A 15,482-nucleotide genomic window follows, 5' to 3' on the forward strand; every position below is an offset into this window, starting at 1 on the left:
AGTAGAGCTTAAACTGAAGCCAGTATAAAAACAGTACGTAGTAGAAGAGTTTTGAAACATTTATCGCACAAAAAGGCAATCAAAACATGAGTTCTTTGTTCCGTTCATTCATAAGGATGGGAATTGATGAGACTTTATTGATACAAACGCCATGATCGATTCTGCTGATCGGTCCGATTCTTTATCGATTCCTTTTGTTGATTCCTGAACTATTTTTGTTGAGCTAGCTGTTGCAACAATGTGATTGACACCATCTGAAATGAGGAAATATTGGTACAGCATTCGTTTTTATTTAGGTTATCCTCGTCAAAGAAAACATGTGCAAAGCCTGCCTGCAGGGCTGCTCATTCACAGGCAGGCTGCACAGTTAAAGCAGTGGCACTCGTGCATAGCGTGTCAAAGACATGGCATTCACAGAATTTGAGACCATGCTTCGTAGAAAGACGTTTCAGCCAGTTTTTGATGATGTGAAATTTTCGTTTTACAGACATTACAACTAGAACTGTTGTTATTTTTCCTCCTGAAATGAAGCCACGCTGTGGACTATTTGTTCCTCTCAGCCATGACTCCTTCTTACTGCAAGAGAGAAGCATGAGGTTGATGTCACTGCAATGCAAAACTGTCCGAGAAACATGATGGCATTGATTAAAGGAGCTGATAAGCTAAGGATGGGACTATTTGGAACAAGTTCTCAATGGAAGCAGCTGATTAATATGGTTGACAATATTTGGTCTCATTAGTTGGCCAGAAAACTAAAAACCCAAGTTTCCTGAATGTTCCTAAACTTTTAAACAATGTTCCTGTGGTTAATTTATATGGCTGAAGGCAGAGGTGGAAAGTTTCTAACATCCTGCTCCACTGTTTAAAACTGTACTTTTTACTCAACTGAATGTCTTTGTTTGTTGGTGTTACTGGTTGTATTGCAGATTATGATTGTACATATTAAAATTATACGCTGATAAAATGTGATGCGTTTCTATAAATCAACTCAAACACTGCATTATGTAAGTGAAACCTTAGGATCACCTTGACCAAAATTGGAATCTTTCCGTTTCTGTCTGCATCTTAAGTGTTTCTAAATGGTGCCAAAAATGTGAGAAATATATATTTAACAGTTTATTGGTATGTCAGATGCAGAAACTCAAGCCAGAGCCTCAGGCCATTGTTTCCAAGATTGGAGCCAAAATCATCCATGAGACTATGTTCTGACACAGAGGATCAACATATTTGGGGCTGAGCTGTCACAATGAATCTGTCACTCTGAAGGAAAAAATGTTCCTAAATTGAGATGAGATACATGCATGCTCATGCACCCCTTACACACACTATAAGGTTCACTGACATTTTATTCCGTCCTGCATTTAATCATATTCATATTTGCATATGTTTTGGGGGTGTGTGTTTGTGTAGTCTCAGATGAAGATGAAGTCTTCGGGCGTCGTGGATGGAGGCTTGTTCACAGAGAGCTATTGTAACATCTGCAATGCCCAGCTCATCTCCGAGTCCCAGCGCACCGCTCACTATGAGGTGAGTCCGTCTCTGCTCACACAGGAACATTCGCACGAAAGAAAGGGGGGGAAAAAAATCACAATTCCACTATCTCTGGTTGACAGATAGATTCCTGCACTGTGCACTTTGCATCAGCCTTATTTGTACCAATTTGTGCTTGTGCCGTTCAAAACACTGCTCATCCATTATACATAGACTTAATGCAGCATGGTAATGCTGGTTACACAAACAAACACACACGCACACTTTGTGTTTAATGTTGTCTACCTCTCAGCAGACTCCCTGAGAGTAATTCAATGAAAGGCCATTAAATAATCAGCCCGGTGCATTATTTAACTAGCGTGTGTGCATGTGTGTGTATGTGTGCGCACGGGCACATATGCATGTACTGCATTGAGGTCGTCCTTGATTACAAGACACAATTGGGATTAACAAGCAGACTAATGAGGACAAGGCCCTTATCTGGAGAGAATTAACAAGGACGACGACAGTGTGTATGTGTCTGCACGCACGTGAAAGTAATCTTATTCTGTCTCTCAACCCAAGTCTGTCTGCACAATTCAACACTGGTGTTTCTGTCGAACGGGCAATATGATCCACTGCTTGTCCTCAGTGTCACCCCTGACAAAAGGTCTCTGTAGAGGTCAGTGGATCAAGGAGACAAGACAAGAAAAAGTTTGGACTTTTGATTACTGCCAAAAACACCAGAATATTTGTTAAATAAAAAGCTGCAGGGATGACGTATGCTTCTAGGCTAAACCAGAAGTTAGCATCCAGGCAGCAATTGTTCCCTCAACAAAATGCAAATGGGATTTTTCAATTGGATTTTGGGTTATTTCAGAAAATAAGCTCTATGACAAACATACGTTTATGATACTTACATGTTTTGTTCAGCAAGAAGAACACCACTTTTATGATTTTTGAAGCATAAATGTGATTGACAGAAGTAAAAAGCTAACGTTAGGCTATAGATGAACTGCATCACACCGCATGGTGAGTGTACAGGTTTTAAGGTCTGAGTTTGAATAGTTTGCGACTGAAGTCGACCTGTTTAGACGGTCTAGTGAGTAGATGAGTCTGCATGTTCACTGTGATGACATAATGTCCCCGACAACCTCTGTAGTGTCATTTGGCCCCTTTTTAAAGACACTTAAAAGCTTCATAATTCAAACGTGGGGTATTTACTGACGTATTTTATGCTGAAATTAAAAAGGTGAAAATCTCTTAAGCTGGTGTTTTTGGTCAGATGTCTAACTGAAAACCCATTAGAAAAAAACTAATTGAATTTGAGACAAGGGAACAGAAAGTGCAGAGATGCTGATATATTTCCAGGTTTTAGGGCTCATTCCTGTGGCACTCTACAACTATTTCTAACTTTGTATTAGTAACAGCAATTAACAGTTAGCATTAACAGCTAGCTAGCTAGCTAACAACAAACTAACATATACACGTGGGTGATTCACATTGATGTACTGTAAGTGAGACGAGCGTATTTCGAACCCACAACAAAACTTCATTTTGCACCCCAGCCTTATACAGAGTCAGTCCTCACTATTGTCTCATGTCACAAATTAGTCTGGGCCTTATTTTTTTTGTTTTGACCAGACTGAGTCCGAAATAATAATAACCTGGCTGACCCAAACTCGACAAGCGTTCTGTTTTTTATGCCTGATTCGAGCCCGACAGAGTTTGTGTATACTTGCCAAGCAGTTGTTACCATGGTTACAGCTTACCTGTTTACCTGATTGCAGACATGCAGAGTCTAGTTGACCGTGACTATACACAATATACACATATATCATGACGATGATCCCCTACATGATGTCTATATTTTTGTCCAAGCTCTACAAAGTAGTGATGTGGCTTGGCGTAAGATGTGAATCTGATCATGTGTAAGTGAGATACATTCTGAACGTGCACACAAACACACAAGGATGATGTGGCAGACATTTTTAATAGTTGTCCTTTGCCCTGTCTGTCTCCTCCAACTTGATTTGTCACTGGGAGAAACAGAGACTGAAGAGACGGAGAGACATGCACAGTCCATTAGAGGAGGGTGAGGGTCAGTGCAGGGTAACCATGGTGACACAAGGTCCCGCTTTTAGCCCATATCCCAGAGCCATCTACTGCATGACCATTTATACACCTATAAACACAAGCATACACTCAACACACACACACGCACACACACACAAGCACTGACAAAATGCATTAAAGTAGTCTGACAAGTGAGGAGGCAAGTGAGGTAGAGGGAGGGGGGCTTTCTTGTCCCGGGGGCAGAGGATCCAATCTAAGCACTGGAGCAGCAAGTACAGTGTCTTGTCAGAGGTAGTCGCTTTCTTTTTTTGTGCTGTTGAGCAGCCATGATATAGACTCAAAGTTACATTTCCATCTACAAAACTTAAATCCACAAATCATCTGGATTCAACAGTAAAGTGATCACCCTCAGGGGACTACAGCTCTGGAAAAAGACAACCGAAGGCACTTTTAAATCACCTCTATCGCTCATAAATCAGCTCATGAGTATTGGTATTCATGCAAGTACGTGAATACGGAAATTACTTAAAATGCCCATCACTACAATCAATATTTTCCGCCCTTGATGCCTTTCTTGACTTGTCTCCTCGCCCTCTGTCGTGCAGTAATGTGTATTTGATTGCACATGTGGCATTAAAAGATACAAACTGTCAACACTTCCTTGGAAAAAACTGCACCGGGGGTGGAATTTATAGATAATAATAGATGTTGTATCGTAGAAAGGAGTGAAGGTCAGAGCATGCCAATAAAATGCTATGTATGGAGCAAGATAGCTGCGTCAACCTCGTACACAAACACACATAGAGCTGTCTTGACACAAACACACACACACACACACACACACTTGCACTAATCTTTACCCTGCAGTGTGTCCAGTGATTTTCATTGTTCTGCATTAAAGCGACAGTTAGCAGCTTCAAGGACAGCTCACTGTCCTTCCACATAAACACTACTGTATAGTTCTGCTTATTATAGCTTTGTCAGGTGGGGCGACAACAATGCAGCAACGGGATATGAGTAAGCAGCGCAAAAAGAAAACATCACCAGAACAGTTATGCACATCTTTTCACCAAAAGCTTTGAATATTAGGCAGACTCATTCCAATCTATTATCTGTTTTCTCCTAAGATATGAATTAAGGTTGAGGGAGAGTATGTCTGTTATTGAGAATCCTCATTGGGAAGCTGATTAAAGTTTATTCATTCGAGTTTAAGAAAAAACCTGTTCTTTAAATAGTTCTCTTACTCTTGTGATCAAAAACATTGATCTGAAGCTCAATTCTTCTACGGGTTCTTCTATAAATAGTTTTCTAATAAATATAGCAACTTCTCATCAGCCCATGTCAATTTCAGGCTTAAATGAACAACTTCCTTTAGCACTTGACAGTCCCACAGTGTACATGTGAAGTGAAGAGTTCTTAATCCCGACTCCCTTCCCCTGCCCAACAAGCTCACGCTGGCCTCCCAAAAAGCAGAGGCTGGCCCGGGCCATTAGTCTGCTAGCTGCGGGGCAAAAATGTCTGCTAGCATCATCAGCTGAAACAGAGATAAGAGCTCGGAGGGAGTTGCCAAGGTGGAGTGACATACATTGATTTTTCTCCTCTTGGCTGACTTGATAAAATAAAACTCAGTTCACTGGCTGACACTCTCACCCTCTCTTTTTTTTCTCTCCCTCTCTCTCTCTCTCTCTCTCAGAGTAAGAAACATGCCAACAAGGTACGTCTGTTCTACATGCTTCACCCTGAAGACGGCGGACCACCTTCCAAGAGACTGAGGCCAGATAACCCAGTATGCTCTCATTGTGTGTGTGTTTTCTGTGTCTGTGTTGCTTAACATACAATGATCCCCTTGCATGAATATTTGTAAATCATTCTAACTTCATTTAAACTAAACTATACTAAATGGTCAACAGATTGACCTGTTTTTTTTAGTGTAATCGCAAACTGAAGCGTGTTTTCATGACAAAAACGTGCGTCGACTGGCCTCAGTCTAATCCTTCACTAGGCCTGTCCACACTCAGGCTTTTCCGCAGCAGCCAAGTGCTCATGGGAGCGTCTGATCTGCTGTGTGCAGTTGTTGTGCTATAATTCTCCCAGGAGAGGTTGTGCTTTCGCTGTGGTGCTTCTGGTAAGATTAAGTCGAGGCAAAGGCCACCAAAGCAGCTCTATATCGGACTATTGCAGGCCATGGCTAGGGAGGTCAGTGCATTACCAATGTTTGTGTGTCTGTATGTGCGTGTGTTTGTGTGCCGTAGGTGGGCCATTGTGTCTGTTTATTTCTAGGGCCCTGTTCTGCAATTGGAGCAAATGCTGAGGTTGCATCTGCATCCATCTGAAGCACAACTTCTATTTTGCTGTTGATTAAAATTTCACTTTGTGTTTGTGGGTCGTGTGTGTGTGTTTGCGTCAGTTTGAGTGTGTGTGTGTCTGTGAAAAAGAAATGTGAACGTAATAGACTATTGTGTGGAGGGAGCTTCACTATAGTACATTGTGTGCCCCATTTATCCGGCAAGCCTATAAATCCCACATGGCACAGAACGCACATACACACGCAGCATACATACGCTACACACTCTGAGGACACAGCTGGTGGAAAAATAAAGCTTATCAAACTAACTGACAAATCTAGCTGTGCCAGAGAGAGAAAGGGCAGAGAAGGAGGTGGAGCGTCTCCAAAAACGGTGCAGCGCCAACAGCCCAGACCCTGGGACGTAGTGCGGGGCCAATTAGCTCTGTGCAGCGATGACCCTCTGTCCTCCACTGACAGAACATTCACAACAAAAAGAAGAGGGAGCAAAAATGTTCATCCCCAGTGTAACTGATCTCAGGTTGCACTTTAAGAATATGCAATGCAAAGTTTGAAACCCTGAGAAATAATGTTTGTGGCTGCAAGCAAACATCTTCAAAGGAAGCAGATTAAAGATCAAATCCATAAATCCAGCAGGGCAAAAGCATGAAGACAGATCTGGATTAACACATTTTAAATATAAGCAGCCAGAACTACCAAGTGGGGTAGGAGTCACATCCTCCTTAAACCATGTGTGTTGATATATCGTTGTTTCCTTGTTGGAACGTGATACCTGGTCTCTTTTACCAACCAGAACCTCCTTGTACCTTGTATTCATGGACAGGTTTGTCCCCTCAACATCAGATGTAGTGTGTCTCCATTATCACACCATTTCCTTTATCTATGTGCATCCAAAGTCTTCACATATCTATTAAATAAGCCAAAAGTTTGAGATCCATTCAAGAAGATTTATAGCAAAAATTAAATCGATGCCGATTTATTAGATGAGGCCCATGTGATGCTTGAAAAGAGTTTTGGAGAAGGTGTTTATAGCTGTTCCTCACAGCCACACTCGGAGGCAGAGTGCAAAGCAGTCAGTCGGAGAGGAGTGAGACACGATAATTGCTTAGTATAGAAATAACAGTGTACATGTTAAGACAGTCTCTCCGTGGAAGCATTTATATATTGTCAAACACATCAAATATGACTGAAGTAATGGTTGGAGGAACAAAAAAGGAGAGCTGGAGAGAGAAGAGAAGCAAAAACGTAAAAAGAAAAAGCTTTACTCCTCTCTGACAGTAAAATGAATGTTTTTGAGTTGTGGACAAAACAAGACATTTGAGGACTTCATCTTGGGCTTCGGAGACACCAACTGACATATTTTTTTTTCCATTTTCTAACACGTTATGGACCAAAAGACTAACAGATTAATGGAGAAAATAATCAAAATGTTAATGGACAATGAAAATAATCGTTAGTAGCAGGCCTTTGAAGCATCAAACTGAACTAAAAATAGCAATTGCCACCACAGAACTATACCAAACTGAAACGTTGGGATGGATACAACAAAGTGTGAATCATCTCATACTTTAAGACTCTTGAAATGCTGAATATGTTTCTTAACACAAGCTGTACAATCGGATGGAAAAAGGTGATAAACGTGCACCATGCTGCAGACGCGCATAAAATACTGGAGGCATGTGGAGGGCACACGGGTTGACAAACACACTCACACATACTGTAGAGATATACACACCTGCGTCTCCATCTGTCTCCCTAAGTGAATAAGACATGACTCAGCCCCTCCTGGCTTTCACCTCATATGGGACACTGAATACACACCAAAAGGCTATATGCACACACACACACATACACACACATATACATACACACTCAACTCATCTACTGTACCGTACTGTGAGCGCCACAGCTAGCACTTTGTTCATAACCTTTCACACAGAGATATGACATTGATTATCTGACAGTGCTGGAGAACTGATGTAAGATGAAGCTGATCTCCAGAGATGAAATTCTCACCATTCAATTTGGGATAAACTTTGCTTCTTTCACATCTTTCATCGTTTTGTTTTTTTTCTTGTCCCCGGGGAAGTTTTGCACATCTTCACTCTGCATTTCATCTTAGTGTTTTGCCCCTCTGTTCTCGTAACGATTGACATGGCGCAGTCCAATGGGAGCAGCAGTACAGGCTTTTCAAGGAGTGAATCAAATGCCAGCCTCTACCCGGCGTAAAATGCCATGCCTCGAGGTTTGTGTGTTTGTGTGAAGGTGAGAGTGTTGTCATAGAACAAACATGGAGAAAGTAGGTCGTAAAGGTGCTCCCAGATGAAAGGGGAGGGGGGACTTTATCCTTTATTCTCCCCTATTCTCCACCGTGCTCTTTTTCTCCGTCTGAGCAGTTTTCTTCTCGCGCAAAGGGCAAGAGATAACAAAATGCTTTTTTCCCCCCTCGCCTTTCATTCTCCTTTAATGCTATATTTGCACCGTCGCTCCTTTCAATTTACACTTTCAGCGCTTCTTCAAACTCCAAATGAGAGCGTCTGTTTCCCTGCGCTGCTCCATGTGTATATTTAGCAATGTTTCCCACAGCGCCTCGACACAGAGCAGTAGGAGAAGTAAGGAGGAGCAGAGAGAAAGCAAAACAGAAGGAGAAGAAGATTAACACAGCTAATTAGGAGTCTATTGTTAGGTGCATGAGCAGGATGAAGCCACCCAAACACAAAATATTCTGCGATACAGACGTCACTGTAAGGCCCGCATGCAGATTGTGCGCACACACAAACAGGAACAACAATTGGGTCGCATGCAAATCAGCTCTCAACAGATGCGTGAGGTGCGACAGGTAGAGACAGTGAGCGGCAAAACAGGGAGGAATATTGAAATGAGCGACGGCAGGAATCTAGAAATCAAACGCGAAGAAACAGAAAGGTTGATGACTTTCAGCAGAGACAGACGACGGAGGGAAACAGTGAGTCAGAGATGCTGTTTATTGTTTAAAGTGGTTCAGTGGAGTGGCAGCTGTAATGAGCTGACAATTATTCACATGTCAGTCACCCACACACACTTGAAATTGTTTAAAACTTTCCCCGCACTCTCACTGAATCCCTGGTGTAACATCTGTCACTGAGCGACAGGATTTGCGTCGCCTTCCTCCTTTCAAGTACGTTCTTCTTTGTGTTTCAGTCAAAGCTCGGCTGACTGCTTCTTTACTTTGCAGTGTGTTGTGACAGGTGAGACCACTGCTACTGTACGCTGCCACAGAGAGTCAGCTCAGCCTCTTCGTCCCGAGTCTAAAACCACGCAGTCGTGGGACATCCGCTCACTGCGGTTCATTTTCCTCGTCCTGATGCAACGAGATTTGGGTAGAACCGGATCTCAGCAGCGCTGCCCATGGGGAGGGAAGATGTAGACAAAGTAGGCGAAGGGGGGAAGTGGAGGGGAAGAACAATAGTAGGAGAGGAGGAGCAGAAAGTACACATGAGGGAGGACCAGAATGAGGAGAGATGGTAATGAGGGAGCGGTGGAAATGTAGGTAAGAGGGATGGATGGAGTGAGAGGGAGTGAGACTCGTCCTCACAGGCAGCGTGTCTCCCGCGATACAAGCATGAATAAAGATCGTGAGCTAAATATAGATCAGCTTCTTTTTACATACAAACACACAAATATGCACACATTTGCTACATGTGCAAACAAAGCACAATTAATGAATTTGTACCGACTGAGAAGGAGAAGGAAGTGAGTTACTGGTGGAGATGGAGGGGGATGGGGGGTGGGGGGGTATGGGACAGGTCAGAGAAATCCTTTAACATGATCACAGCAGGGACAGACACGGGGAAGGAGAGGAGGCGAGGCGTAGCGGGGGAGGAGGAGAGGGGGTGGCGAAGGCCTGCCAATACAGATAAATATTTCATCCCACAACACACAGAGTCACTGAGACTGGTGCCCAGAGGGAGGGAGGGAGAGAAAAGGGCTGAGACTGAGGGCAAGGCAAAAAGACAAAAAAGCAAGAGAGGAAGAGAGGGATGGAGAAAGAAGGGAGAGAAGACGAAGAGAGGAAGAGAGAAGGATGGGACAGCTGAGAGACAAAGCTAAGCCTGGAAGGTAAAGGTGTCCTTAACTCTCACATCCGCTGTCTGTGATGCTAACCAGGGCTGACATAAGACACACACACACACACACACACATACACACATGCATCCACAGAGACACGCAGCACACACCCACACACACAGATATGGTGTCGCAGACGCTTTTCTATTATTGTCCTCTCCCTCGCAGAGATGGAGGTTTCTCTCCTCCGACTCGACTTGACACCTGGACCAGAGAGATCGCTGGTGTGAAAGGGAAGAAAGAAGAAAAAAGAAAGAGAGGGACGGATGGAAGAGGTCTGCAAACAAACAGAAAGGGTTCAGAAGAGGCAGCCACAGGGAGAAGAAAAGTGTAGATGAGCTGAGAAGGTGGAGGTTTAATGTGAGCAGCCTGTAGAAGAAAGAGACTCGGGAAACAGCTGGGAACGTGGAGAATGAAAATGTTGCATTGAAAGCGTGAAATATAACTCCTCTCTCCTCTCTGTTTCATCCATTGTTTGTTTTTTTATGCTCTCTTTGTTTTATTCCATATATTTGAAGAACATTACACCTCTGTGTGATTAAGTCATACCTCTTTCCAAAAGTACAAACATTATTATTCTGCTATAACTGCCTCCACACTTTTGGCAAGGCCGGCCTCAAACCTGGCTGCTCCCATTCAGCCTCCAGAGCATTAGTCAGGTCAGGCAAGGATGCTGGATGATAAGGTCTGGCTCACAGTCTGTCCTAATTCATCCCAAAGGTGTTGGATGGGGTTGAGGTCAGGCCTTCGTGCAGCCTCACCAAACTCAGAAAAGCATGTGTTTGCTCTTGCTCTGTGCGTGGGGACACTGTCATGTTGAAACAAGACAAGACCTTCCTGCAAACTGTTAATACAATACAAGGCTGAAAGCACGAAGCATATCATTGTATGCAGAAGCAGTCTGATTTCCCTTAAGTAAAACTATAAAACCTCAGACTAAGAAGACATTTAGTGGGTCAGTGTTGTATGTTCTGTACATTTTAACACAGTTGTGTCAAAAGAGTTTTATCATTAAAGGGTTTTTAGAGTATTTCTCTGATTTTTCTGAACATTTTGTGCCCATTAAGACCCCAACCACACAGAGAGTCGCTTCAAAAACGCCTTGGAAAAGCTTGTGTTGTGCAAAACAACATGGTGCCTGTGGAGCGAGGCTGCGTGCCCAACTGGCCATCATATGTAATGGATGGAAAACGATTGAAAAAAAGGACAATATTCCAACTTCTAAAGTCTGCTAGAAAAATGTGGTGCTCGGTGCAAAAGAGAAGCAAATGCCAGGATCACTGAAATCATTACTGCTATTTTGGATGATTTCTGAATATTACTGGATTGGTATCATTTTCCTGACATGCAACCTACAGTGTATTCCAGCTTTTCTAAGTTTAGAAACACAGAAAACAGCTAAGGAGAATCAGCAATACTGCTTGAATTCTGCATGTGTGTGTGTGTGTTCTTGTGTATTTGCATGTGCGGTGCGTGTGTGTTTGTTCATTTGTGTCAATCAGGCGGTTGGTCTTTTTGTTTGTGCTCCCTCTCTCCCGTGGGGAGCAACTCCCCCTCATCATTAGTAATGAACCAGCAGCGGTGAAGGGGCCAAGCCACAGCCCAGAGAGACAGATGAATATTTGATCAGCCTTCTCTTTGCCAGTGTGTGTGTGTGTGTGTGTGTGTGTGTGTGTGTGTGTGTGTGTGTGTGTGATAGAGAGAGAGAGAGAGTGAGAAAAAGACAAAGCTTAGGGAGGTCGGGGCAAAGTGTACCTCTATATTTCTCATCTCCCTCCTGCCTCTCTCTTCTCACCTTCACCTCTTCCCACCTCTCTCTTCACATCATTCCTGTCCTCACCTCCACCACCCTGTTTTCCTCTTCACCTCCCTTGCCCTCTCCTGCCTCTCCTCTCCTCCTGTAGGACTGTGCAGAGACAGAGGTGGACAGGAACAAGTGCTGTACCTTGTGTAACATGTTCTTCACGTCTGCCATCGTGGCCCAGTCCCACTACCAGGGCAAAACCCACGCCAAGAGAGTCCGCCTCGTGCTGGGGGAGCCGACCAACCTACCCGCAGCCATGACCAGCCCTACAAACACAGGTATCTCACACCTTCTACCTCTGGGCTTGATTCTAGCAACGTGATCAAACCCACACATCCAACAATGCACTGTTGGAGGCTTGTCTCTTACAGCACTTGAACCGAGATACTTTCACAGCGATCACAGCAGTGGCCGAGTGTAAGCAGGGAGACAAAGAGAATAGAGTATTAAGGTGATTCTTTGAGCTAGCTGTTTTTGTCTGCGTGTCTTCGGGCCAGACTTGAAAGTGAAAGCTTGACAAGTCCAATCTATCAGTGTTCTGACTATAAACTGGTACTCTAATGATCAACCCTGTCAGCCCTAGTTGATCAATACCTGTATTGGATTCCAGTCTTGGTGTTTGCACACAGAGCCTGCCCTCACCACGACCAAGAGTTATTTACTTTGTCTTTAAACCACCGTCTCACCTCTGCTCCCACGAGTCACTCGTTCATTTTTCGGCGACATGTATCATTGAACTATTTTTAGTTCAAAGCATATATTTGTATCTGAAGTGGATTTGTACAGCTTTAGTCACGCCTCAGTCTAAAAAAGTCTAGCCTGGTTATCAGAGGGGAGGAAAAAGTGTCTGGTAAAGCTGACACGCCAGAGGCCAAAGGAGTAAAACTTTGAAGGTGAAGACAGCCTTTAATTTATTTAGGTCTTATGATTAATACGAAATCTCTGAACAAGTCAAAACATCCTCAAATTGATTTTTGTTTGTGCTCATGATTGTTTAAGATGAGCAATTTTTTTTTTTTTTTAAGTGTCAGCGCTGGTGAGTCGTCTCCAGGGAAGCTTTACATAATGTGATTCAAATTGGATTCAAAGTGAAAATTCAAAGAGCCATAAACACACAATCACTACAAAGTGTTATAATCAAGCCCCTGAGTGACTTTTGCCAAACTTTGGCCTACTTTGGAGAAGTGTCACTTCTGTACAGCCACTGCCGTGGAGTTTGCACGGTTTTGTGACAGTGGGACCTGGAGGAAAAGAAACAAGAGAACATGAGCGAGATGAGAGGAAAGAGTGACCTGGGAGAGAAGAAGAAGATTTCAGGAGAGATTAAAGTCAAAAGTAGCCTTCATGATCACTCTGAGATGAGCGCTCCACAGAAGATGCACATCCAAGCTGACAGGCCTGCGCACGAATGGACACACAATCGTCAGAAACACACATAGGCAGGATGACTGATGCTTGCACGTTTGTGTGAGACACAAACAGGCACACTTAAAACACACGCAAACATACACGCACACGCAAAACCACACAGTGAGGGCAGAGAAAGCAAGGCCATGTGTGACGGAGAAGCCCTTGAGAGGTCAAGAGCAGAGACTGTACCTGTGTTCCCTCCCCTATCGCACAAACCACCTCCTCCTCCTCCTCCTCGTCCTCCTCCTCCTCCTCCTGCACGCACACCATCACACACACTCCCTGCTCCCCACTCCGTGAAAAACACTTACTTCTGCTCCAGTGTGCAGAGATCACAGTTATGAGAAAAGAAAGGGTGGGAAAACAAGGGATGGAGAGGAAAAAACACATCCGAGGATCTCTCCCTGTTGCTGCTCAGCACGTGCCGTTTCTTCCTCAGAGCCGTCAGCGCTCAGGAGCTTCACTCACTGCACAGCCTCACGCAAACACACACACACAAACGAGTGTTACACCAGGGATTGGATGGCCTTGTCTTTGAGATGAATAGCAGAAAAATGAAAAGACAGTCGAAGAGTTACAAGGTTGTAAGTGAGATTATAGTGAGGCGAAGGCAAACACAGGCGAAGGCAGTGTGAGTGGGTGTGGTTGGTGAGATGAGCCGAGACACGGCCATAGATACAGTAACTATGTGAACAGAGCCCGAAGACACATCAAGGTATGAGCAGCCAATCAGCACGCAGGGGCTAGAGTCAAGTCAACACAGAAAAAAAAAAAAAAAAAAAAAAAAAAATCACACACAAACTAACACATCTCACACTCATGGTCAATTCATGCCTGCACTTCATTTGTTATCAGTGAGAGGACGTGATGTGAGTCATTTTGGCTTGAAAGCACGTGTGAGTGGGCTTTTGTTCGTGATGTAAAATGTTTAAACACGCAGTATTGAGGCTGTGTAGTCATAGTCGGTAGGACTCATTGACACATTGTAGATGGCGTACCGGCACATTTGGACATGCCATCTGGCATCTGAAGCTTTCTCACACAATTTGGCCGTGGACCTAACACCCCCTCCCTGTGTTCAAATAAACAGTTTGAGCAGAGAGGATTTCTTTGATACACATACTGTACCTTACACACACCCGAGCAGCCTATTCTGGAGCTTCATTCATGCGCGCACACACACACGCGCACACACACACTTCAGCCATCACACAGTTTTTAAAGCGTGGACTATACGTTCAGTCCACGACCCAAACACCCACATGAAGCCACATACGCACAAACTCAGTCTTCGCAGCGTGAGCCGTGACCGCGTCCTGTGGACATGTCCCTGCCTGTTGGCTATTAATGGGCAATCACCATGGTAACCGGTGTCATGTCATGAGTAGCAGGTCATCTGGAAGTCTGCCAAATCTTTTTTGCTCACAAAGGAGAGGAGAGGAGAGGAGAGGAGAGGAGAGGAGAGGAGAGGAGAGGATGAAAGGGGAGGAAAGATGAGAGAAGAGGATGTAGGTAAAATAAAAACCTAAAGCAGGAAGGTTTGAGAGTACAGTAGCTGTGAGTAGAGAACCAGTTTCTAGCACTTGCAGACTGGTCCCTGGAGCACTGACAGCTTCCTCCTGACCCTCATCTATGCTCCACAGATGTGGCTTACAGCAGTCTATTACTCTTTACTCTCACTCTCAATCAGTACTATCTAAATCTAGAGCTTTTAAATGAACACACATGAGTGTGTGTAAGGATGTATTGGAGGTTTCATCTCTCTGTGTGCGTATGCATCTGAATATGAATGCATGACATTCTCATGTTAATGTAATCCATGAAAATATTTTATTTCATGTCATTTTTGCCTTAAAACTCAATTTGCATTTGAATGAATGTTAATATGCTCCCTCGCTCTCTTCTTCCTTCTGTAATCCCTCACTCTTTGCCTATCTGTTCACCTCTCCCCCCAGATTCCTCCCCTTCGACTCCGGTTCCCGCAGACCCCACGGCGTGTCCCCCTCCTCCCCCCACCTTGCCCTGGCCCATGGCGGTAGTCGGTGCAAACGGCGGCAGAGAGGCGGGGAAGTACTGCTGCTTGTGCGGAGCCTGGTTCAACAACCCGCTGATGGCCCAGCAGCACTACGAGGGCAAGAAACACCGCAGGAACGCAGCCAGAGCACGCCTCCTGGAGCAGCTAGCGGGCAGTCTGGATGCCACGGAGAGCACAGGTCAGCTTCTTGGGCCCGAGCCCGACACGTCAAGAGATGGGTACTGGGGGTGTTGCGACTTTGTACAGGGAAAGACGATCAGGGGGAGATCACATTC

General features: G+C 44.3%; 1 protein-coding gene and 1 long non-coding RNA gene across 3 annotated transcripts in view; one reads left to right on the top strand and one right to left on the bottom strand.

Annotated features, from left to right (window-relative positions):
* Positions 1–15,482, bottom strand: part of LOC311270916 — a 167,679-nt gene that overhangs the window by 87,932 nt on the left and 64,265 nt on the right. The gene's annotated exons all lie outside the window — the stretch shown is intronic.
* The window catches only part of LOC311270914 (zinc finger matrin-type protein 4), a 58,286-nt gene that overhangs the window by 15,162 nt on the left and 27,642 nt on the right, over positions 1–15,482 (top strand). The window contains exons 2-5 of the mRNA XM_084376159.1: positions 1,411–1,527; positions 5,240–5,332; positions 11,863–12,040; positions 15,128–15,385. Coding sequence (XP_084232285.1) covers positions 1,417–1,527; positions 5,240–5,332; positions 11,863–12,040; positions 15,128–15,385 — 640 coding nt within the window. The 5' untranslated portion in view covers positions 1,411–1,416. The remainder of the gene's footprint in view (positions 1–1,410; positions 1,528–5,239; positions 5,333–11,862; positions 12,041–15,127; positions 15,386–15,482) is intronic.

This window comes from Pagrus pagrus (genome assembly GCF_965226575.1).
Source record: "Pagrus pagrus genome assembly, chromosome: 15".
Classification (NCBI taxonomy): Eukaryota; Metazoa; Chordata; class Actinopteri; order Spariformes; family Sparidae; genus Pagrus; species Pagrus pagrus.